The sequence below is a fragment of the Danio rerio genome, chromosome 19 (assembly GCF_052040795.2).
Source record: "Danio rerio strain M-AB ecotype USA chromosome 19, GRCz13ab, whole genome shotgun sequence".
Lineage (NCBI taxonomy): Eukaryota > Metazoa > Chordata > Actinopteri > Cypriniformes > Danionidae > Danio > Danio rerio.
Window position 1 is genome coordinate 48,557,950 of NC_141039.2, and position 27,051 is coordinate 48,585,000.

The 27,051-nt window shown below is 35.8% G+C and overlaps 1 protein-coding gene across 8 annotated transcripts in view; it reads right to left on the reverse strand.

The window, feature by feature from the left end:
- Nucleotides 1-1,722: 1,722 nt before the first annotated feature.
- The window catches only part of krit1 (KRIT1 ankyrin repeat containing), a 26,680-nt gene continuing 1,351 nt past the window's right edge, over nt 1,723-27,051 (reverse strand). Inside the window, exons 2-18 of one of the 8 annotated variants that reach the window (XR_015945143.1) lie at nt 25,873-26,022; nt 25,543-25,699; nt 24,902-24,994; nt 22,966-23,095; nt 21,152-21,392; nt 18,999-19,114; nt 17,598-17,741; nt 16,206-16,362; nt 14,100-14,207; nt 11,721-12,485; nt 11,403-11,598; nt 9,995-11,072; nt 8,771-8,937; nt 7,143-7,230; nt 3,676-3,882; nt 2,136-2,252; nt 1,723-2,049 (exon numbers count right to left, since the gene is read on the reverse strand). Coding sequence is in view for 1 of the 8 variants with exons in the window: in NM_001317001.1 (NP_001303930.1) it covers nt 1,960-2,049; nt 2,136-2,252; nt 3,676-3,882; nt 7,143-7,230; nt 8,771-8,937; nt 9,995-10,146; nt 12,329-12,485; nt 14,100-14,207; nt 16,206-16,362; nt 17,598-17,741; nt 18,999-19,114; nt 21,152-21,392; nt 22,966-23,095; nt 24,902-24,994; nt 25,543-25,699; nt 25,873-25,974 (2,226 nt within the window). In the remaining 7 variants the exon portion in view is untranslated. 8 annotated transcript variants of the gene reach the window in all.

The following is a 27,051-nucleotide window of genomic DNA, read 5'->3' on the forward strand; positions in this document are numbered from 1 at the left end:
CAGGAATACTCTGAGGAATGGAGAATCTGTGTCATTTTGGCAGGCAGAGAGAGATCTTTTGATCCTCTGGAGAAGCGTGAACAGAAGTCTAGTGTCTTTGTGTACAATGACTGCAACAGGGGAATACGAGAGGAAAGGGAGAAGGGGATGTATTGAAAGACAGACAGCTGAAGAGAGAATCATTCTCTTTTAGATATTTCCCAAGTGCTGTTTAACAGAGCAAGGAAATTTACAGTATTTTCCATTATATTTATCTTAAAAAAATGTATGAACAGAGTAGGAGTTTGGTTCGCATTGCCGGCAATAAGTCAGACTTGTTTGCAGTGCATGTTGGGCTCTGACTGTCAGGGTTCTGCCACTCTGGTCATGTAAATTCTTGTTTTGGTGGCAGAATCCAGACACTAGTCATGTCTAATCCTGTCCTGTTGTGCTCGGCTCAGGTTTTCTTGGGTCGAGCACTTGTTTCTGTCATTGTGTGCGGATTGATGCAGCAGTAATGTGGTCGATGTATTGGTCTGGTAAAGGAGCTGAGCCGAAAGGCAAAGCTCTCGATTTACCGGTCAATCTACATTCCTACTCTCACCCATGGTCATGAGCTTTGGGTCATGACAGAAAGGACAAGATCTCGGATACAAGCGGCCGAAATGAGTTTCCTTCGCAGGGTGGCAGGGCGCACCCTTATAGATAGGGTGAGGAGCTCTGACACCCGGGAGGAGCTTGGAGTAGAGCCGCTGCTCCTCCACATCGAGAGAAGTCAGCTGAGGTGGCTCAGGCATGTCCCCTAACCTGGGAAAGGTATGCCTGTTTCAGATGCCTACCTAGGGAGGTGTTCCAGGCATGTCCCACCGGGAGGAGGCCTCGGGAAAGACCCAGGACACGAGCAAGGAACTAGTCTCTTGGCTGGCCTGGGAACACCTCGGGATCCCCCCAGGGGAGCTGGAGGAAGTGTCTGGGGATAGGGAAGTCTGGGATTCTCTCCTAAGACTGCTGCCTTGGCGAACGGGCCCGGAAAAGTGGCAGAAGATGAATGAATGAATGACCATAGCACTGTTGTGTAATATTAACCTGATTTGTCTAGTTAACCCTTTAAATTAGATTTTAGGATGAATACTAGTAACCTGCAAATTAACTAGGAAAATATTATGTACTGGGCAGCACGGTGGTTTAGTGGTTAGCACTGTGGCCTCACAGCAAGGTCGCTGGCTCGAGTCCTGACTGGGTTAGTCGGCATTTCTGTGTGGAGTTTCCTCCGGCTGCTCCGGTTTCCCCCACAGTCCAAACACATGCGCTATAGGGGAACTGATGAACTAAGCTGGCTGTTCTGTATGAGTGTGTGTGAATGAGTGTGTGTGGGTGTTTCCCAGTACTGGGTTGCAGCTGGAAGGGCATCCGCTGTTTAAAACATATACTGGAAAAGTTGGCGGTTCATTCCGCTGTGGCGAATCCCTGATAAATAAACGGACTAAGCCGAAGGAAAATGAATGAATGAATGAATGAATGAATGAATGAATGAACATTAAGCTATGACAATTAATAATTTGTTCCTCCTTGGAATACAACATTTGGGGTTAAAAAAATTACTAAATAAAACAAAGCATTTAAAACTTACATGACTATAAAAGTTAAATGTAATTAATTGTAAATGTAATAAACTTTAGATTATTAATTATGTTTTATAGGAAATAATAAAAACAACAACCCTGCATTCATGAATACATCCTATTTGTTCACTTTTGGTGCATTTTTTTTTATTAAAATGACTGTTCATATTTACAAAAACGGTTAAAAGCACAAGTCTATCATGACATTATAAAATGCAAATAATATCAGTAAGAAAATATTACATGGTAAACACATTTATAATATGTATAACTGTCTCCTTTTGGTATAAACAACATTTTTCTGACAGCATAAGAATAAAAACTAAAACTAAAATGAACAAGCTTGTGTGTGATTTGGTTACCCATACGCATATTTATCAGACACAGCTCTGTCGTTTGGTGCAATTTGTCCACTCAGCTTCATCAGCAGCTTCACGATAAGACCAGCCTACAGAAAAACAACACAACACTAGGTTCTAGTTCAACTTCATTTATGAGGCTCAATGAATGTAGAGATGTGAAGCAGGGGCGAACCTGTTTGGTGTGAACGACAAAGTTCTTCTTGTTCTCCAGACTGTGGATTTGCACGTATTGATCAGCCTGACCCAGCTGCCACATAAATGTCCCATACTCCAGACTGAGGTGAAGCACCTGAGACAGACAAATGCAGTGAAAACATGCCACTTTATTAGGTACACCTTACTAGCTGCCTTCAGAACTGCCTTAATCCTTCGTGGCTACTGGAAATATTCCTCAGAGATTTTGCTCTTCATCATGCATATTGACATGATAGCATCACACAGTTGCTGCAGATTTGTCGGCTGCACATCCCTGATGCCAATCTCCCATTCCACCACATCCCAAAGCTTCTCTATTGGATTGAGCTCTGGTGACTGTGGAGGCCATTTGAGTACAGTGAACTCATTGTCATGTTCAAGAAACCAGTCTGAGATGATTCACGCTTTATGACATGGTGTGTTATCCTGCTGGAAGTAGCCATCAGAAGATGGAGACACTGTGCTCATAAAGGGATGGACATGGTCAGCAGCAACACTCAGGTAGGCTGTGGCGTTGACACGATGCTCAATTGATAGAAATGAGCCCAAAGTGTGCCAAGAAAATCTCCCCCACACCATTACACCACCACCACCAGCCTGAACCGCTGATACAAGGCAGGATGGATCCATGCTTTCATGTTGCTGAGGCCAAATTCTGACCCGAGCATCTGAATGTGTCAGCAGAAATGGAGACTCATCAGAGCAGGCAACGTTTCTCCAATCTTCTATTGTCCAGTTTTGGTGAGTCTGTGTGAATTGTAGCCTCAGCTTCCTGTTCCTAGCTGACAGGAGCGGCACCCGGTGTGGTCTTCTGCTGCTGTAGCCCATCCGCCTCATGTTGTGTGTTCAGAGATGCTCTTCTGCAGAGCTCGGTTGTAACGAGTGCTTATTTGAGTTACTGTCGCCTTTCTATCAGCTGGAACCAGTCTGGCCATTCTCCTCTGACAAGGCATTTGCGCCCACAGAACTGCCGCTCACTGGATATTTTCTCCTATTCAGTGCATTTTCTGTAAACTCTAGAGATGGTTGTGCGTGAAAATCACAGTACATCAGCAGTTTCTGAAATACTCAGAGCAGCCCGTCTGGCACCAACAACCATGCCACATTCAAAGTCACTTAAATCCTCTTTCTTCCCCATTCTGATGCTCAGTTTGAACTGCAGCAGATTGTCTTGACCATGTCTACATGCCTAAATGCATTTTGTTGCTGCCATGTGATTGGCTGATTAGAATATTGTGTCAACGAGCAGTTGGACAGGTGTACCTAATAAAGTGGCCGGTGAGTGTGTGCGTGTAAAAATATAAATACAATGAATACATCAACTAATGTTTTTAATCCATTTCTCAGTGAATATAGAGAAAAAATGTTGGTGCATTTAAATAAAACAGTTTAGTCACTCAAGTAAAGTCACTGCGAAAAAATTCAAACTACATAATTTCAACTACATTGTATTTTTGTTACATTACTCTAGATTTTTCCTGTTATGTAAAAGCATCCATGAGTGGCTGAAGTCTCACTTTTGTCTCCATGTTCATCAGATGCAGGCCTTTGGTGTTGACGCCCACATACACGCGGATCACCTTGTGTGTGCTGGAGCTGGCTTTAGTGAAGACCTGTCCTGTGAAAAACGCTGCACCATAAGTGGGAATATCCCAGCAGTTCTGCAGGAAGAGCCTCTGGAGGTGATGCATTTCTTTACTCACACCCTCACTAGTGCTCAGACTCTACAGACACAGAGTAAAACAGAGCAGATTCAGAAGAGGACTGAGCTGGCATTCATTGAAAAACATTTACTTGGGGTGGGCATTACTGAAAATATCACGCTTTTTAAGGTACAACTCTTGCTATTAATCAGGGTTCTTGCACCATTTTAAAAGTAAAATTTAATGCTTTTTAAGACCTCAACAAATATAATTTAAGACCCAAAAATTTAATAATTTCTTTGGAATAGGCAACTCATTTTAATGTTCTCATTAGATTTAAATAAATTATGACTGGTCACAGTATGGATAACCCGCAGTACCTGCCTTTTGGGTGTCTGGTGGTGAAATGAAACTGTTATAGCTGACTGTGAGGGGGCGTCTGAACTAGAGCTGTAATCAGGCTATGAGAGTTAGGCCCGATAGAGCCCGAACCCGACAAGTACATATTGATTGACAGCTCTTTAAAAGGCCGAACCCGTTTATAGCCCGACATTATCCAAATGTGCACATGCACACAGCTCTTTTGTCTTTTTTCATGAATGAGTCGCTTATATGGGTTAACATTACTTATTCAAAACATTGGCTATAGACAACTTGGCATCTCTGCATCTCTGCACTCTAAATAAGCCTGGGTACATACACTTAGCCTTGAAATTGCCTAACGCACCAATAAAAATAAGTGTTTCTTAGCAAATTAATTAAAATAAAAGATAAATGATGACAGGTATTTGACACTAACGAAATTAAGATAAAGGCTCTGTAGGATTTCACCTTTGCAGTGATGGATTTCAATGTTGTAACAAACAATTTGATTATTTCCTTGCGCAAATCGAAATGCATCACATGACTGTTCATTTACTGCACAAGCCCAAGCCCGGCATGATCCCATCTAAAATGATAGAAATAAAGTCCGAACCCAGCAAAGATCTTCAGCTCTAGTCTGAACTAGTAACATTGTTAGGTTGAGCTGCAAACAATGCAGGGATTAACCTGGACCTGCTATGACTAGCTGCTGCCAAGTCCAGCTGCTGCTTTCCTCCTTTCATGTGCGACTCGACGGCTTTGAGCTCCATGGTCCCTAACGAAAAGGTCTTTTTGCAGAATTTACACATTGCCTCTTTGAAACGTCGTTAAATTGACACTTTCTCATCTTTGCATTTTGAACCTCACATCAACAACCGTGTAATGACAGCACGCAGGTGCAGACCAACGTAAGCATCTGTAGTCCAACCTACCGTAATAAGCTAATAAATCATGGAGACTGTCATTTCTCTCCTGTTTCACACATAATAAATTAATCAAGTATTAGATGCTTTACGGTGGACCACTGTGCTTTCCTATCGTCATTAAGCACACCGGCTGAAAATGTAATACCTACAGCCACTTTACAGTAAAATTTAAGACAATTTAAGAACTTAATTTCCCGGATTTTAATTTAAAACATTTTAAGACTTTTTAAGGACCTGTGGGAACCCTGTTAATAAATCATTAACTATGACTTTTAGCTCCGCAAATCCCTGATTTGCAGCTTATTAAGATAATAGATATTTTTGTCTCCATGCACTTAAAGTTGAAGCCAATATGATTAGCTACTTCTGAGTGTGCAATTGGGTAGGATTAGAGATGTACACTCATAGACTGTGAAAGATATGGACGTAGTATCCGTGACGTCACCTATTGGATTCTGAAGAATGCAAATGAAGCTACAAGTAGGCGTGGCCAACCGTTGCCATTTTGTTCACGCGTCATCGCACTAAGGTGCGACTAAGGGTGACCAAACAAGGCAAAAGAGGCGGAGCTAAAGACGCCTGCTAGCGTTTCGCTTAGACGGGCTTTTCTTTGGGAGAAACGCTTAATACTTCATTACCTGTGACTCGTTTGTGTTCTGACCACATGTGCTTGGTTGTACACTGGTTGTGTCCGAAACCGCCTACTACTCAGTAGGTACTGCATGGAATTTAAACGTACTACTCGGCCGTTAGAAAAGTTTGTTCTGTACAGTATGAATGTTAGAAGTATGAATGGAATTCGTACTACATCCGCCATTTTGTCTTGGTCATGTGACCTACCTGCGTCAGTTGCGTCGCTTCAATCCCATTCATGATCGTGGGATAGCGCAGCATGCATGGGATGCGCAGTTCAGAATCTCGCCGGAAGTATCCGGATACTTCTCGCATACTGATTTCTGAAATCTATGAATTCAGACGTATTACTCGACTCGCATACTGTTTTTAGCGTACTATATAGTATGAAAGTATGAGGTTTCGGACGCAGCGTCTATCAATAAAGTGTTTAGTCTTTTAAAAACACTGCTGTAACACATTGAGCCACTAAACATTGTTCTTATGATGTTTTTCAACAACAGGAAAACGCAAAATGCTTCGAAACACTTCAGATATAGTCTGTGTTAGTAAATGCAAGACTATTGATGAACTCCAGCATGACACTGTATGACAACACTTCAGATGACTGTTCTAGAGCCTACAGCTGATCAATCTGTCAGATTCTGGAGTGCATTACAGCTCTAAAGAACATTATGAATGATCTTAAACAAAACAAATACATTTAGAGAGATGGTATACAAGTATATAATTTCACTCAACTGGGAAATGGAGGACACCTAAATGGTTTGTGAGCACTATTTAGTGCACACAGCATGCCATATCATCTGATATAATTGTAGGAAATTAATTCAAAAGGCAATTGAGTGTGTAAAGCCACATAAAACAAAACAAAAATCCGATGTATATGCAGAGTTCAGCAGCTAATCAGCTAGAATGATATGCTGCCGACCAGCGAGACCTAGCTGTCACTCAAGTGGCCATGCATTAAATTATGCAGACTTAATATAACTTAAAAAAAACAAAACAGATGAGTTCACCTCCTTAATAAGTAGTGATTTCTAAATTTACTTTGACTTGTATTTCACTGCAGACACTACAACAAACATTATTTAATGTGTACCTCGTGATTTTTATTGTTTTTTTAAATTTAAAATATAAATACAGTTTTCAATTTTGGTTCTTGCAACACATTTTAAAAAACATTGTGACAGGAGCAATCTAGATAAATTATGGATAAATTATGACGTGACCTAAAACAGGTGATGTCAACAGGTGATTGTAATTATGATTTGGTACGGAAGCAGCATCCAAGATGCTGTATATATTTCAATCCAGTTCTGTTTTACTTTATCATACTTCAAGATGCATCACATTTCCCAAAAAAATTTGTATAAATCAATATTATTAATAATCATAATGTTCTGAAATGAAACTCACCTTGTACTCGTGAAGTATCCTGTTAGTCCAGTGATGTGCTTTGCTCTTGACCTTTGAAATGGGAACTATGGATTTCAGGTTTTCCTCACTGCATTAAATAAGAAATATTAATGGTCACACTTTAATTTAACTGTTAATTAAACTACTGGCCCTACATGTTCTTACTATATGGTTGGGGTTATATTTAGGGTTAGTTACATGTAATTATACATAATTTATTGCAATTACTTGGTCACACTTTACAATAAGGTTTTAAGTGAATGTATTTACTGACATGAACTAATGAACAATACTTGTACAGCATTTATTAATCATAGCTCAGCATTTACCAATGCATTACATAAATTACACATCCAAATGTTAACTGTGAGTAAACTTTGCACTGTGAGTTAACATGAACTAACAATGAACAACTTTGTTTTCATTAACTAGCGTTACTAACAAACACTGTAATAACTGTATTCTTCATGTTAGTAAATGCATTAACATGAACTAATACTACCTTTTTGTAAAGTGTTACCAACTACTTTACTAAGTGCATGTAACTATGCCACCTTAACCAGTTAAACTCTGCTGTTATTTTGGGATTTCCGCCTGGATTTTGCCTAGCCAAATTAAAAGCTTCCCAAATCCACATGCAGAGGTGTAAATGCAAACATTTGGTATCATTTTAAAGAAAACCCTTTGAAATTTCATAAAACGCTATTGAAAGTGTTTAAAATAACTGTATATGTTGTCTGTGTTATAATAAACACCTAAAAAACGCTTTTTGTATATTTTTTTTATAAACTAAAATTTGAAAGTGTAACTTTTAGGTTGTGTGTGTTCTAGCGTGCTGTAATTAATGTTGGTGGTTCCAGCACATGTCTGTAATCATAGGAAAAAAGAAAAATGTCTCCACCATAATCTATGCAGAAGTTATTGTATTCCAACTGATGAGAGGTGCTGTACAAGCCACAGGGAGCGATCATTGTTTACATATTTCACTATTGTTTTGTTTGATCAAACATAATTCACTGTGTTTGGAGCACGTCAGACATATAAAAGGATTACTTATGCACATCACCTCAAAAAAAGAGGAGAAATGGCCCTGAAGCGCACAGCATAAGGTAAGAGATGACAGCTGTCTGTGCTATCTGGGGCTGCTTATTGATCATAAATGTATTGTTTTCACGTCTGCGCCATGGAAACACCGCGATTCATTCGTCAACTGATTGATATGTGAATATAATTCAGTAAAACGAATGCTAGAACCGTATGAGCACCGGCAAGAGCTTTCATTTGAGCTATAACTTGTACATGTGTCATATGAAAAATATGAAAATGAACCAATGTTCAATACCCAGCTCGGGTCTCCAAAATACTGTCTTTGAGTGTAAATAACTTTTGTACAGTAAAATAAAAACCAAAGTGATGCATATGTGCATAAAATATAGATTCTACACTTTCAAACGAAACCACTTACGGGGGTCTGGTGCACTGCTAGCCCTTTAAATCTGAAAGCGAAAGTCGATGACGTCACGGACCCAGTGCAAGTTATGCAGAGTTTAACTGGTTAAATTAAAGTGTTACCATATTTATTTATTCCACAAAAAAAGGACAATAGTGAATATAAGTAAAGTGCGTACTTTAGAAAGCCCTGTTTGTGCTTCTTGCTGTCGTAGTTTCCGTAGATGATCTGCAGGAGGAGGCTAGCGAGCGTGATTAGCTTGTTATCTGACGTCGAGAGGAAACCTTTGAGGAGGCAGTGACGAGCTTCATCAAATAGGATGAGGATGGACAGCGGATCTTCAACCTAGGAGAGAAAACATGAGTTTCACAGCTAAATGCAGAAAGAGACTCCAAGTAGCTTTCAGAATCTCATGCTGACACTGTAAAAAGCGACTGGTTACTTCACACATTACTTAACCCTTCATTTTCAAATCAACAAGAAAGGTTTCCTGCAGGACTCCCAGAGTTCATCAAGATCCTTTGTGTTCATCTTCAACGCCTCCTCCTTCATCTTACCCCAGACATGCTCAATAATGTTCATGTCTGGTGACTGGGCTGGCCAATCCTGGAGCAGCTTGACCTTCTTTGCTTTCAGGAGCTTTGATGTGGAGGCTGAAGTATGAGCAGGAGCGCTATTCTGCTGGAGAATTGTCCCTCTGCTGTGGTTTGTAATGTAATGGGCAGCACAAATGTCTTGATGCCTCAGGCTGTTGATGTTGATCATCCACTCTGCAGATCTCTCGCACACGCCCATACTGAATGAACCCCAAACCATGATTTGTCCTTCACCAAACTTGACTGATTTATGTGAGAATCGTGGGTGCATGCGGGTTTCCAGTAGGTCTTCTGCAGTATTTGTGATGATTGGGATGCAGTTCAACAGATGATTCAGCAGAGAAATCCACAACTAGAAGTCAAGTTATTATTTGTTGCTCTTACAACTAGGATCGACGACAAGTATTTTTTTGTCAGGTAGTGTATACATATATATATATATATATATATATATATATATATATATATATATATATATATATATATATATATATATATAGGAGGGAGAATTTGATTTTGAACACACATATATATATATATATATATATATATATATATATATATATATATATATATATATATATATATATATATTTATTTATATATACACCAACTAAAACCAGATTTGAAATTCTACTTTAGTTATATTATATTTTGCTATATTATTTCAATATATAATTTTTGTTAACGTGGCACAGCGTAGTACTTCAATGAAATTAAGTAGTCGGAAAGTTACTTAAAGTGGAAAGCATAGCTATTCATACTTTTAAAAAAGACAGACGAAATCCCAATGACAAGGCACAAACCTTTTTCTCGACCTCTAAAGGCAGCCGAACGTCTCTGCGCAGGAAGAGCTGTGGACTTTCTCTCTGTGGATCCAGAGCAGTGAGATCCGTCACGATCTCGCTCCACATCCGTAAGTGCTGCAAGGGCTTGTGGTACGGCTTCAGCTGCAGACCTGAAGCATCCCCACATTAAAACATAAATCCAAACCAATCAGGAAAAAAGTATAAAGCGCAATCTGATGTGATGGACAGAAGTGACGGAGAAGAAAGTTCTAATGATGTATGATATTACTGGACGGCTTAATAAATCTACAAATAATGACTTGAAATGTAAATATCGATGTCGGGCCGATATGTGGTGATGTACCGATATGTCTTGCCAATAAACCTGCATTGACTTCATGTCTGCAGTGATTTAATCGTCTGTTTAATAGGTGCTTTCAGGTAAATCAGGTCAGCAGTCAGTTCATTGAGGTGCATTTTACCTGTATGGGGATTTAGATTTACTGTTTTAGATTGCCAACTTGAAATCACTAATCTAATAACAAAATAACAACATCTAGACTATATCTAAACAGCAGACAGTGCTCTAGACTAGTTATTAAGAGCAGACAGCGCTCTAGACTAGTTATTAACAGCAGATGGCACTCTAGACTAGTTTTGAACAGCAGATGTTGCTCTAGGCTAGTTTTAAACAGCAGACGGCCCTCTATGCTAGTTTTGAACAGCAGACGGCGCTCTAGACTAGTTATTAACAGCAGACGGCACTCTAGACTAGTTGTTAACAGCAGATGGCGCTCTAGGCTAGTTTTGAACAGCAGATGGCGCTCTAGGCTAGTTTTTAACAGCAGATGGCGCTCTAGGCTAGTTTTGAACAGCAGATGGCGCTCTAGGCTAGTTTTGAACAGCAGATGGCGCTCTAGGCTAGTTTTGAACAGCAGATGTCGCTCTAGGCTAGTTTTGAACAGCAGACGGCCCTCTAGGCTAGTTTTGAACAGCAGACGGCGCTCTAGACTAGTTATTAACAGAAGATGGCGCTCTAGGCTAGTTTTGAACAGCAGACGGCGCTCTAGGCTAGTTTTTAACAGCAGATGTTGCTCTAGGCTAGTTTTGAACAGCAGATGTCGCTCTAGGCTAGTTTTGAACAGCAGACGGCGCTCTAGGCTAGTTTTGAACAGCAGATGTTGCTCTAGGGTAGTTTTGGCACTCTAAAATAGTTTTGAACAGCAAATGTCGCTCTAGGCTAGTTTTGAACAGCAGATGTTGCTCTAGGGTAGTTTTGACGCTCTAAAATAGTTTTGAACAGCAGACGGCCCTCTAGGCTAGTTTTTAACAGCAGATGGCGCTCTAGGCTAGTTTTGAACAGCAGACGGCCCTGTGGGCTAGTTTTTAACAACAGACGGCGCTCTAGGCTAGTTTTTAACAGCACATGGCGCTCTAGGCTAGTTTTGAACAGCAGATGGGGCTCTAGGCTTGTTTTGAACAGCAGACTGCACTCTAGGTTAGTTTAGGCTAGTTTTAAACAGCAGACGGAGCTCTAGACTAGATTTTAATGTAAGTCTAGGCTAGTTTTAAACTGCAGACGACACTCGAGGCTAGTTTTTAACAGCAGACGACGCTCTAGACTACTTTTAAATGTCGCTTAGGCTAGTTTTTTACAATAGATGGCACTCTAGTCTAGTTTATTTTAGTTTTAACAGCAAACAGCCTTCTAGGCTAGTTTTCAACACCAGACGGGGCTCTAGACTAGTTTTAAATGTCGCTCTAGGCTAGTTTTTAACAACAGATGGCACTCTAGTCTAGTTTAGGCTAGTTTTAAATGCAAACAGCCCTCTAGGCTAGTTTTTAACAGCAGACGGGGCTCTAGACTATATTTCAATGTAGGTCTAGGCTAGTATTTAACAGCAAACAGCCCTCTAGGCTAGTTTTAACAGCAGATGACGCTCTAGACTAGTTTTTAATGTCGCTCTAGGCTAGTTTTTAACAACAGGCAACACTCTAGGCTAGTTTTTTAACAGCAGACGTTGCTCTGGGCTACTTTTTAACACCGAACAGCAATCTAGGCTTGTTTTGACAGCATACAGTGCTCTAGGCTAGATTTTTGTTATAATAATAACATTTAAAAAAAATACAAATATACTTGATTTTATAAATAAATTATCATAAATTAAGCATTAACTGGTGTCATAAAACTCAAGTCAGATTTGACTTCATGGTTAGATGCTACACTTTCCCCCAAAGAAAAAACAACACAAACAAAAATCCATCAGTATCAGCATTGGCATATGCAAAACTTCAATATCATGCATCCCTAGAGAATTCTGTTGCCTGTGTTTTGTGAACTGTGTGTCTCACTGAGGTTTTCGGAGCAGATCCAGATGGTAAAATACTGCTGGGTCTCCTGTGATAATCTCATGCCCTCCATGATCTGCTGCACGGTGGTGTTGTTCCCATGCTTCAGCTCCACAGAGCGGTACGATCCATCCATACGGTAAATCCTCACCTTCTCGTACTGAAAGGAACAGATTTTGCAATTAATTGTGTTTATACACAGTGTTTTTCAGCCATCAGTAAATTTCCGGTAAAATGTGATCAATTTTTAATACGGATTCTTTTATAGCATTGATATTGTAATGTCATTTAAATACGATCTGTTAAATAGACTACAGCATCAATTTAGTTGTTCAAGCGCAAAACGAGATGAAAAGCCGTTTTCAGGCAGTGAAGATTAATGATTTTTAAAGACATTGTTAACAGCTATAATATAAATATTAATCAAAAATACTTAATTTATTGCTTTATTGTATATATGTCATGATCACCAGCGATCTAACCACCAGAGGTCGCTGGTAAACACTCACACACACATAGGACTACAAATCTGCTTGTAAATGGACTACATATTCAGTCATGCAACACACACACACAACCAGTTCCTGATCCTGACTGATTGCATACACACAGCTGATGCTGCTCAAGAACTGATTACACACACATATATACAGCTCACATTGAGACACTCATTGCTGAGTCTTGTTACCTGTTAGTGACACTACAACGCAGTTACCTTGTCTTGTTTTTCCGTGTTTTGACCTAGCCTAGTTTATCTTCTCACCTCTCGCCTGTTATTTTGACTACGGTTCTGGATTGCCTTTATACAACATCTTTTTGCACCCGTACTGACCATTGCCTGCCTGACTGCCGAATAAACCTGCATGTGGATCAGAACTCTGTCTGTGCCACTCCCCGTGTTACAATATATATGTCGAGAGTTGCAAATGTTTTAACCAAAATAGCAAAATAATTATATCCTAAAATATTTATTATAAGACTTGCTAGTTAATACATTAAAATCAACAGTGAGAAAAACAGCCAGATCTATTATAGGTACTATATTAATATTAGTAAAAAATACAACAGAACGTCAAACATTGAAAACAAAATGCACATTTCAAAGCGCTTCACGGTCCTTTAAACAGCACTCGAAAGGTTTAAATAATAGCAAACAATCACAATATTTTGAACAGCCTATGATATTGAGAGTGTGCATGTTCATTATTGTCACCGACTCGGTTCCAGTCATTCCCCTCGCTGGCCAGCAGAGGTCATCATCACCGGACTTCTAAACATTACATCATCCCCACTGACTGATTGCCTCACACACCTGCAGCACATCTCCTCATTACCACGCTCACACATATAAGCAGCACACACACTCACCTCAGTGCGAAGTCTTGTTCTGCCCCGGCTAACACTACTGAGCGTTCCATATCCTTGCCTGCTTTCCCGTTGCTTACCTGGACTGAATATTGACCTTGTCTTGCCTGCCCTGAACCCTAGCCTGAATACTTTGATCCCTGCCGCCAGCCTCTGACCCATGCCTGCTTGCTCACCCAGTGTTTGCCTGCCGCCAGCCCTTCGACTTGATACTACTGTGTTTTATGTGAGTTCGCACACAAGCAACATCTGTGTGCTTATTGTTATTAAACTCTGTTTAATAAATATACTGCAAATGGATCCCTCTGTGTCAGACCCTTCGTTACAATTATCATGATATTTTAAATGTATTAAATATAAATCTCAGTATCTGTAGGATTGAGCAGAAACACAGAGGATTTACACTCACTGGTTTATTGCTGGCTTGTTGAAGGAGATTCACGGTTTCCTCCCAGTTGTTCTGCTTGTTTTCTTCACATACTTGAAGCGGCGATCGTTTCTGCTGGTCCTCGATGTGCTGGAAATTACAAGATAATCACTGATATAGACGTCTTGATTCGATGCAATGATTCATGCTTGTTTATTTAGAAGTCAGCTTCATGTAAGCTACTATGACTACATTCATGGCGAAAGCCTATAAAGCAGTGGTCACCAAACTTGTTCCTAGAGGGCCAGTATCCTGGAGATTTTAGCTCCAACCCTAATCAAACACACCTGAAAAAACTAATCAAGCTCTTACAAGGTATACTTAAACAATCAGGCAGGTGTGTTGAGGCAAGTTGGAGCTAAACCCTGCAGGGACACCGACCCTCCAGGACTGAGATTGGTGACCTCTGCTATAGACCCTTTTCACATAATGTCCCGCGGTGTCACTCCAGGCAGTGTATCAGTGTAACTCCCCATAGAGAATTCACCCAGTCAGCTGTTGATTTACTACAGATAAGGTTAGATGCTCACGATGGCTGTTTTCTAACAATAAGAAGACTGCATTTTAATTATTACAATAAAATGCAGTATTATTAGATTATGAAATTATTTGTAACCTAATATTAATTAGGGTAAAAGGTATACAGATATTAAATTAAAACCACCCAATAGGTGGTGGCAGGACACTGTCTAATGGTCTTAATTTCCTTCATATTGGAGTGTATTTATTTATTTATTTTTTATCAGGGGTATTATAGATATAAATTATTATAACAGATAAATAATAGTGACAGCTTGAAAAAAAAAAGAAGAAAAAAAAAGAATATAATTAATTAAAATACAATAAAAATAAAAAGAAGGCCCCCCCTTCTTTTTATTTTTATTTTATTTTATTTATATAGTTAGTTTTTTGTTGATGTTTTTTTTCACTATTATTTATCTAATATAATAATTTATATCTATTATTATTTTCTTTCTAACTTTAATAAAAACACAGTTCCAAACAAATATAAATAAAAAAGGTCTTAATTTATTCAAACGGAGAAAGTAATAAAACCTTAATGGATCAATAAATAATGATGAAATTGATTGCATTTATAGATTTAATATTTACCAGATAAGATGAAAATTTTTAGTCATATGAAAAGGATTTTTAGTCATGCTGTAACAGTCACAATACAAATAATATACATTTATATTCTTAGCAGCATCGAAGTGGAAATAAATCCATTATCGAGGAAATAAACTGAATTAATAAGTTTAAAGTTTGCAAATATATAATTTTCTTGATAAGCAATAGCATATTCCTATTCTTAATAATTTAAGGAATCATTTTCAAACTCAGAAAGCAGTTTAGTATTGAAGGAGAAATATTTGGACACATGTAATAGACTTAAATTACAATGTACAATGTCAATATTTTCCAGAGAAGTCTCCAATTTAATTAAAGGTAAAGCAGAACTAAAAATACACTGCGGTGCCGATAGGGGGAAGTGAAGTGACGTCATCGTGAAAAAGGTCTATTGGAGAAGAAAAAAAATATATATATATATATATATATATATATATATATATATATATATATATATATATATATATATATATATATATATATATATATTTAAAAATAAATAGAAACTGTCCTGTTAAATTTTACACAATTCTAACAAATACAAATGTTAAAAAATACTAATAAATAATAAACAAAATATTTCTAAATATAATACATTTTCATTTCTTTTGGAGCCACTTTTATCCAAATTGACTTAAAATTGATAACAATATTTCATTAAATAGGCATCACAACATTTGAATATACAACATACATACATTCAAATGTTTTTTATTATTAAGTGTTTTTAAAGACATTGTAATCAAATTTGTGCAGGCAAATATATTCTAAAATATATATATATATATATATATATATATATATATATATATATAGATATATAGATATATAGATATATATATATAATAAAAATGTATAAAAATAAAGTGTAGGCAAGACTGTAAAAGCAAACGTAATCTGAATCTTTAAAAACATTAAACAAAAGCATAATTAAAGACGAAGGCCAATAATCCTCACTCTGTCGATCTCCGGGTGCTGCAGGAGGAGCTGCACGATTTCTGCATGACCGCCGATAGCTGCGAAGTGTAAAGGAGAGCTCAGCTGGCCGTTCAGCAGGTTGGGGTTACAGTTGCCTTTCTCCAGCAGCAGTTTAGTGGCCTCCACCTTCCCATGCCTGGAGGAGGAAGAAGAGAAACATCAGACCTGACTAAAGACTACAGACCTGAATGCAAAAGGATACTACAAGTTTAGAATGCATTATGAGGTTAATGAAACAGGCAACTGATGCAATAATAATAATAATAATAATAATAATAATAATTAGTAATAATAATAATTAGAATTGTTTAACTATTAAAATTATTATAATAATCATAATATTCATAAGACATAATAATAATAATTAAAAATAATAACGAACAGTATACAAATAACAGTATAATAATATTAATAATAATAATAATAATAGTATAGTAGTAATGATATTAATAATAATGATAATAATAATTATAACAACAATTAATGTTATTATTAATAGTAGTAGTAGTATGCTGTAATGATGATAATAATAGCAACAATGAGTAATAATAGTAATAATAATTACTAATAATATTCGTATTGTCTTTTATTGTTAATAAAATTATAATAATCATAATATTAGTAAGACATAATAATAATTAACAGTACATAAATACAAGTATAATAATTGTATAACAATAATATTATTAAAAGTAGTAGTAGTAGTATAGAAGTAATGATAATAATAATGTTAATAATATGTTTAATAATTATTATTATTATTAGTAGTAGTAATAATAACAATAATAAGTATTATTATTACAACTATTATTATAATATTAATAATATTCATAAGACAATAATAATAATAATAATAATAATAATAAAAACATCAATATTAATTGAACATTAATTATTATTAGTAGTAGTAACAATAGTATGTGGTAATGATAATAATAATAACAATAATAATGATTAATAATAGCAATAATAATTAGTAATAATAATTATTGTTATTTTACTATTATTTATATAATTATAATAATCATAATATTCATGACATAATAACAATAATAATAAACATTAATATTAGTATAATTGTATATTAATAAAAATAGTAGTAGTAGTAGTAGTAGTAGTAGTATAGTAATAATAATAATAATAATAAAACATTTGTAATAATTATTATTATTAGTAGGAGTAGTAAAAAAATAATAATAAGTAATAATAAATATTATTATTGTTATTAATATTATTATAATATTCATAAGACATAATAATAATAAAAACATTAACAATAATAATAATAATAAATAATACAAATAATGCATTTTATTTATAATGCCCACCATATCCATAATAGTTTCAGCAATAAACAATACATCTATATACCAGCATGCATAATGAATGGGTGCCCAGTGGTCGCTGTCCAGCTGTTTGACTGAGAATCCGCCATCCAGCAGTTTAGACAAAAGCTCAGTGTCTCCCTCACAGGCGCTTCGGTGCAGAGGGAAATCATCCACCCACTGGCGCTCTCTACAGGACAAACAGTGCATCAGTACAACAACAAACCAAGACTTCAAATTAAGGCTGCACAATACCGGAAAGAAATCAACATCGCAATATTCAGTTTTTCTGCTATATATATTGTGATGTGAAATATATTTCACCAGATGGATTACGTACATTTATTATAATTATTTCAGAATGCTTGGTGTGATTTTATAGTGGAGTGCATCTTTGTAAACTATTATAAACTAACTAAAATCTGTGAACTAGATACAATACAAATGAGAGAAAAAAGTGCAATCTTAATGACATAAATATTAAAAAATTTAGTGTAAATCTAATGTCTTCACTACAAACAATACATCTGAACTATTCTTAAAGCTACATATGTGATTGTTTCTTGTGCCTGAATGTTATAAACTCACTTGATGTTTCACAGATAAAACATATACTCTTTAAATACTCAATGGTTAATCTTTTGCATTAGTCTACAAGCTCTTGGTCAACAATAATCCATTCTAGACACTAAAAATTCTTCGATATGTGAATATTGCAGATGTGCACATTGTGATCTCAGTGTTAGGCAATATATTGTGCAGGCCTATTTCAAATGGACTGCTGTGTAATTCAGGAATCAAATTATTTAGTGTGCATATACTGTATATGAGCAATTCCGTGCAAATGTCAACCTTGCCATGAAAAAAAATTTAGCTTTTATCAAAATACGGAAACCATTTCTGGGTTTTTTGTGTAAGCAAGTATTTTACAGTACTTTAAAAATACTCAAAAATGCATCTGTCAATGTTTTCAAACTATTCTATTTGATTTACCAAAGTCACACAAATGGTAATTTCACATGCGTCACATCCATAACAGAGAGATGTCACATCCATAACGACACTTTTTCCTCAGAAATGTGAAAAAATTAAATAAAATAAAACCAAGCATTTTTTTTTTATAGAGAGCCGACTCTAATCCTTTTGATTAGCATTATTTATTTTGGGTTGTGCAGTTTAATTCACATAATTTCTACAAAGTGTATACTGTAAACTCGCAGACTTTTTTTGTCACATCTATAACGCATGCTTATTTTCTTCATTTTAAGTACAAAACACGTTTACATATTGATATTTTTCTGCTCCCATAACTCTGTGGCTAGTTGCTCTAGAAAATATAATTACATTTTTCAATATAATGTTAACATATATTTTCTCTGTCAATTTATGTGTTGAGTTTTTACTGCAAATGTCACATCCATAACGCTGGAATTGCTCATATACTGACTTGTCTTCGGTGACGCTGGTCATGCTGTGCTGCCATTTGTCTCTCTTTGGAATCTGGATTTTGGAGTAATCTGGAGCTCCCAAGCCAAAGTAAGGGTTGATGATGACTTTGTCCACCTTCACACAAGAGTTTGATTAGAAATGAATTGCAAAACATCATATTATTTCATCAAAAGTACTGTGAAAATAAAAGTGATACTGTAAAAACATGACTGTAGGCTTTTTATTTGAATACATCTTTCAATATGTGTTGGCAAAGCTGAACTCTCAGTAGACATTCATTCATTCACTTTCCTTCGGCTTAGTCGCCCTATTCATCAGGGGTCGCCACAGCGTAATGAACCACCAACTTATCCAGCTTGTGTTTTATGCAGTGGATGCCCCTGTCAGTCATAACCCAGTACTGGGAAACACCCATACACACTCATTGGCTCACATACACTACGATTAATTCAGTCTATTAAGTTCCCCTATAGCGCATGTGTTTGGACTGTGGGGGAAACCCACGCCAAGACGTGGAGAACATGCAAACTCCACACAGAAATGCCAACTGGCTCAGCCAGGACTCAAACCAGCAACCTTCTTGCTGTGATGCCACAGTGCTAACCACTGAGCCATGAATCTTGCCCCTTTTCAGTAGACATTACTTTCTAAATGTTTTTTAAAGCATCAAAATGCTAATTACTGAATTAATGCATGAATTTACATTAATTCATAGTAAATAAAACCAAAAAGATACAATAATTTTTATATTAAAAAGTATATAACAAATAAAAAAAATAATTATATATATATATATATTTTTTTTTTCAAACCTACAAAATTACTATTATTATTTTTTTTCAAAAGTTAATCCCAAAACTAAATTTACAACTAATATACAACTAATAATATTTAGAATATTAATAAAATTTTGATTTAAATAAAATTAAAAATATATATTACAATATTCATTATTATATTTATTTAATATAAATTTGTAATCAAATTGATATAAATCAAATTGAAATTATATTATATCATGTACTTAAATATTTGTATTAAATATTATATATATATATATATATATATATATATATATATATATATATATATATATATATATATATATATATATATATAATTATTATTATTATTAATATAAATATTAGCCCCGCTTTGATTTTTTTTCTTTTTTAAATATTTCTCAAATGATGATGATTCAGGAAATTTTCACAGTATGTCTGATAATATTTTTTCTTCTGGAGTAAGTCTTACTTGTTTTATTTTGGCTAGAATAAAAGCAGTTTTTATTTATTTTTTGAAACATTTTAAGGTCAAAATTATTAGCCCCTTTAAGCTATATTTTTTCGATAATCTACAGAACAAACCATCATTATACAATAACTTGCCTAATTACCCTATAACCTCCCTAGTTAACCTAATTAACCTAGTTAAGCCTTTAAATGTCACTTTAAGCTGTATAGAAGTGTCTTGATTTCTAATATTTCTAGTCTAATATTATTTACTGTCATCATGACAAAGATGAAATAAATCAGTTATTAGAAATGAGTTATTAAAACTATTATGATTAGAAATGTGTTGAAGAAATCTTTTCTCCAATAAACAGACATTGTTTCTGTAAAATATATATATATATATATATATATATATATATATATATATATATATATATATATATATATATATATATATATATATATATATATAAATATATACACACAAACACACACATTTATTTAGAGTAGAGTATTTGTAAATTAATTTTAGGAATACCTACAGTACATGCCAGTAAACCTTTGACTTAGGGATGCTCATTTTTGGTTAATTTTCCCAATCGACAACCATTGCTCCTTGAACCAAATATTACCCGTCAACTGATCAGATTAATATTAAATTATCATTTAATAAAAAAATTAATTGGTGTGTCTATTTTGTGACTGACACATTAAATATTACATTTTAAATAAAATGTTGATTCATTTTAACATGCAAACAACAGCACACAGCATGTTCTACACATGTTAACAACAGAACCCAAACAGTCTGAATGGTATCCTGCTGAATTATGAACAGTATAATCTATGGACGCAATGCAGGAGATATTTATTTTGTCATGATTTTTTTATTTATATTGATGAAAGCGAGCCTCACTCTGTTGGTGTACTGCAGATCTGAGCCGTACAGCGGGTTCTGGATGCACAGATCTGCTTTCTCCAGAGACATCAGTTTACTCTTGATCTCCAGAGCCGTGTAGCCCATGTGCAGCGTCCCGTCTGTCTGCTTCTCCACTGCGTACGCCGGGTTACTCACGTTAGTTTTCACACGGTCCACCGGAGCCGGCCGGAACAGAGCAGGAATAGCGTGAGGCACAGTGTGCTGCTCCGCTAACCACCTGATACACACAGAGACAATAATACACTGAGTAACCCTTGAGTATTGCTCAAACTGACTACATTTACGTTACGCTTGTGGCTGTTTTTGCCTCATTGACTTCCTTTATAAGGACATCTTTGAGTCTTGACAGCATATAATCATGCATTCTTGATTGTTGCTAGTTTTTCCCTGTTGGGAAGAGGTCAAATTTGTCATTTGTACTGTCGATCTGTAAATCACAGGCTGTTATTGGTGATACCGACACTGAAACTTTGTGCAAATACACCTAATGTGTCTAATAAATGTAAAAAGGTGGCATATTTCCAATAATAGCTACATTCAAGTTTCATTAGTCCCTTATTAATCAGGGGTCACCACAGCGGAATGAACCGCCAACTATACCAGCATTATGCACCGGATGCCCTTTCAGCAGCAACCCAGTACTGGGAAACACCCATACATGCTCAAATTTACGCACACACTCATACATTCATTCATTTTCCTTCGACTTAGTCCCTTTATTTATCAGGGGTCACCACAGCGGAATGAACCGCCAACTATTCCAGCATATGTTTTATGCAGCGGATGCCCTTTCAGCTGCAACCCAGTACTGGAAAACACCCATACACTCTCACATTCACACACACACTGATACATTTTCCTTTGGCTTAGTCTCTATTTATCAGGGGTCATCACAGCGGAATGAACCGCCAACTATTCCAGCATATGTTTTATGCTCCGGATGACCTTCCAGCAGCAACCCAGTACAGGGTAACACCCATACATGCTCACATTCACGCACACACTCACGCATTCATTCATTTTCCTTCGACTTAGTGCCTTTATTTATCAGAGGTCACCACAGCGGAATGAACCGCCAACTATTCCAGCATACATTTTATGCAGCGGTTGCCCTTTTAGCTGCAACCCAGTACTGGGAAACACCCATACACTCTCACATTCACACACACACTCATACATTTTCCTTCAGCTTAGTCCCTTTATTTAAGAAGGGTCACCACAGCGGAATGAACCGCCAACTATTACAGCATACGTTTTATGCACCGGATGCCCTTTCAGCCGCAACCGAGTACTGGGAAACACCCAAACACGCTCATATTCACACACACACTCATACATTCATTCATTTTCCTTCGACTTAGTGCCTTTATTTATCAGGGGTCACCACAGCGGAATGAACCGCCAACTATTCCAGCATATATTTTATGCAGCAACTGCACTTTTAGCTGCAACCCATTACTGGGAAACACCCATACACTCTCAAATCATACACTACGGACAATTTAGTTCACCCAATTGACCTATAGTGCATGTGTTTGGACTGTGGGGGAAACCAGAGCACCCAGAGGAAACCCACACCAACATGTATATTCCACATAGAAATGGCAACTGGTCCAGTTGAGACTCGAAACAGTGACCTTTTTCCTGTGAGGCGACAGTGCTAACCACTGAGCCACCGTGCCGCCACTTGGTTGAACTATTGCCTGAAATTAATGTGGGGTTATTAGTCTAAAGGTCATTTATATGCATGTGCACTGGGACAAAACTTCAGTGATGATGCACAAACGTACTTGTCGAGAGCGAGCAGCATCTTTGAGGTGCTGGAGGAGAAATGAGCACTGGTTTCACTACACACACGCATGATGTCCTGAAGGCAGTAGAAACTGGGGCTCCCAGGGTGATGCACGGACTTGCTGTTGTCTACAACAGAACAGAAAATACTTTGCTGTTTGGATAAAGTCATGACTTTCATATAATACATAATATGCAGAATATATGAGGCAAAAACAAGACATCCCGTTTCGGTGTACGCATTTTCATGTATCCTCAATATGCATCACAGCTTCCACCAAAATAAATAAATAGATAAATAAATAAGCAGCACAAGTGTTCTTGTTTTAAATTATAAGAAGCATTTCTTTAACATTATATTAATATATTAGAAATATTTCTGAAGAAACATGTGACACTGAAAAAACAGCATTGATTCACAGGATAATTTACATTAGAAGTCATATTATATAAATGAAACATTATTAATAATAATTAATAATGAATTGTAATAAGTTCCCATAATTCATTCATTCATTGTCTTTTCGGCTCAGTCCCTTTATTAATTAGGGGTCACCACAGCGGAATGAACCGCCAACTAATCCAGCATATGTTTTAAGCAGCGGATGTCCTTCCAGCTGCAACCCAGTACTGGAAAACACCCATACACTCATGCATTCACACACATACACTACGACCAATTTAGCTTATTCAATTCCCCTATAGTGCATGTGTTTGGCAAACCGGAGCACCAAGAGAAAACCCACATAAACACTGAGAGAACATGCAAACTCCACACAGAAACACCATCTGGCCGGGGATCGACCCAGCAACCTTCTTGCGCCACCGTGATGCCCAGTTCCCATAATATTGTTGTATTCTCTAATCAAAGAAATAAATCCTCGATGAACAAAACTGAAAATTCAGATTTTGCATCAAGAATAAATTATTTGATAAAATATATTATTAAAATAGAAAAGAGTTATTACATGTTGCAATATTTTTCCGCAATATTACTGCCTACTCAAATTAAAGAAATGAATCACTGATGAACAAAACCGAAAATTCAGCTTTGCATCACAGGAATAAATTAACCTGGGAAATACATATTAAAATAGAAAAGATATGTTATCATTTTCTGACAATATAACTGTATTTTGCAATGAAATAAATGCATCCCTGATTAACAAAACTAAAAAATTACTCAAAAAAAAAAACACAAAGCAGTAATTTACGATGTAATAACTTTCCACAATATAACTATATTTAGTAATCAAATAAATTCATCCTTGAAAAACAAAACTGCAAAAACTGAAAACCATATATAAATAAGAATAAATTATATTAAAAACTCATTAAAAAAGAAAACTGTCATTTTCCATAACATTACTGTATTTTGTAATATATTAAATAAACCCCTAATTTAAAAATCAAGCAGAATAATTACATTATAAAATAGATAAAAAATAGAAAATGGTTATTTTTAAATATTATAAGAAATATTGCAATATTTATCAAACAACATTACTGTGTTCTGTACTCAAATAATTGCAAGAAATTCAGCTTTGCATCACAAGAATAAATTACCTTAACAAGAATATACATTCAAATAAAAAAATTATTTGTTAAATTATTATAATCAAGCTGTAATAATTTTTTCAACAATATAATTGTATTTTGTAATCAAATAAATCCATCCTTAATTAACAAAACTGAAAAGTTACATTAAAAAATTAAATAGAAAATAGTTCATTTAAAATTGAAATCATTTTTCATTACATTACTGTATTTTACAATCAATTAAATCAATCCTTAATTTAAAAACAACAGAATAATTACATTAGAAAATATATATTTAAAAGGAGTTATTTTAATTTTAATATTACATTAGTAACATAGTAATAATCTCCCACAGTATCCTGTAATCCTGCATGTGCCATTTGTGTGCATTCTTACCTTTGACATTAATTGGCACAATAAATAACGAGGCCTCTTTTCCTCCACTGTCTCCATCTAACAGGAACTTCCTCATGTGCACAACACGCTTCCCTGCAGAAAACATCACACACAGTTAAAGTCAAAATTATTCGCCCTCCTGTGAATTTTTTCCAAATATTTCCCATATGATGTTTAACAGACTCAGGAAATTTTCACAGCATTTCTTATATTATTTTTTTTTCAGAAATTTTTTTTATTTGTTTTATTTAGCTAAAATAAAGGAAGTTTTAAATTTTTTTATTTAATAATATTATCAGCCCCTTTAAGCAATATTAGTGTTGGATTGTCTCCAGAACAAACCATTGTTATACAATGACTTGCCTAATTACCCTAACTTTACCCTAATATACCTAGTTAAGCCTTTAAATCTCACTTTAAGCAGAGATAAACGAAACCAGAGATTATAAATTAGTTATTAAAACATTTAGAAATGTGGGGGGGGGGGGGGGGGGGAGATATAAATTTAACACAAGGTTATAATAATTCTGACCTCAACTGTATGTGCCTTAGAGCAGTTATTTCACAGCTGATTATTGCACACTAGAGCCGAACGATGAACTCATGAAACCAAACACCTCTCCTTTGTGACCACCACTAACCTATTATGCCCTGGTTATTGGATATGGGCTTGGTGGTTTCATCCACAAACTCCAGAATTGACTTTGTCCGGTCACTGTCGGCGTGAATTTTAGTCCCAAGCAGCACTTTCTTCCGCTTTTTCTCTTTTCCCTCCAGGGGAACTTCGATAAGTAAAATCTGTATGAAAATGCATATTTAGATACCGAAATGTGCACGAAAATAAATAAATAACTTAAATGCAAAAATAGTAGATATTCAAACAGAAATAGTTTTTAAGCACTGGATTCATTGTTGAATTCTGTTGCAAACACATATCTAAAGGTCACAGATTGCGCTTTATTTCACCTCACCTCATAGGATTTAGCACGGTATTCTTTGGAGTTGAGGCTGGTTGTGTTTTTTGGTCGGATAACAGCAACAAACACCTCCTCTAGCTCTTGGTTTCCCATCATGCAGCTCCTCTTTAGATCCAGCTGTCATTAACTCTTTAAGCACCATGCCTGTAATTATATAGAGAGCATGTTTGAGGAACTGCACCAAGCAACAATGAGAACCAAAGAGAAACAGATGATAAGCCCTTCGCTTTGGGGAAATGTGTGTGTTTTTGTATCATTGCATCGCTCAATAAAGGGTTTATATTAATGCAATCGCATCAAAAATAAAAGTTTGTTTAGACATAACGTGTGTGTGTTTGTGTGCTGTGTATATTTATTATGTACATATAAGAATATATACATTTATAAATACAAATTATAAATACATTTGAATATCTATGCAATATTAATTATATTAAATTAAATACATAAATATAACCTATATTAATAATAATAATAATAATAAATAAGTCTTTTAGTTGTATTGACCCCTAGTAAGACTCCAGGGATTTTCCAGAGTATTTCAATGAGGGTTAAACCACACACACACACACACACACACACACACACTTGTTTTGTCTCAGTACACATGCATATAAATGACCTTAGAGCTTTAAGACTGATAACCACACATTTACTTAAAGCAATAATTCAACACTGTCAGCACGGAGGCTTAGTGGTTAGCAATGAAGGTTGCTGATTTGAGTCTTAGGTGTGTCAGTTGGCATTTTTGTGTGGAGTTTGCATGTTGTCCCTGTGTTGGCATGGGTTTCCTTTGGATTCTCAGTCCAAACACATGCATTACAAACTACATTGGCCATAGCGTATGTTTGTGTTTGTGTGTGTGTGTGTGTGAATTAGTGTGTATGGATGTTTCCCAGTATTGCATCCGCTGTGTAAGACATTTACTGGATAACTTGGAGGTTCATTCTGCCATGGTGACCCCTGATGAATAAAGAGACTAAGCCAAAGGAAAATAAATGAATAAATGAATGGTCAATTAGTAAAAAAAAAAAAAAAAAAAAGAAAGAAAAAAAAATATTGCAGTATTTCAAGATCTTTGATAACATTTGTTAATTACAAAAATGTTCATAGTTAGTTCATGTAACTCAGTACATCAATGATAAAAACTTTGGATTTTAATATTTAATAATT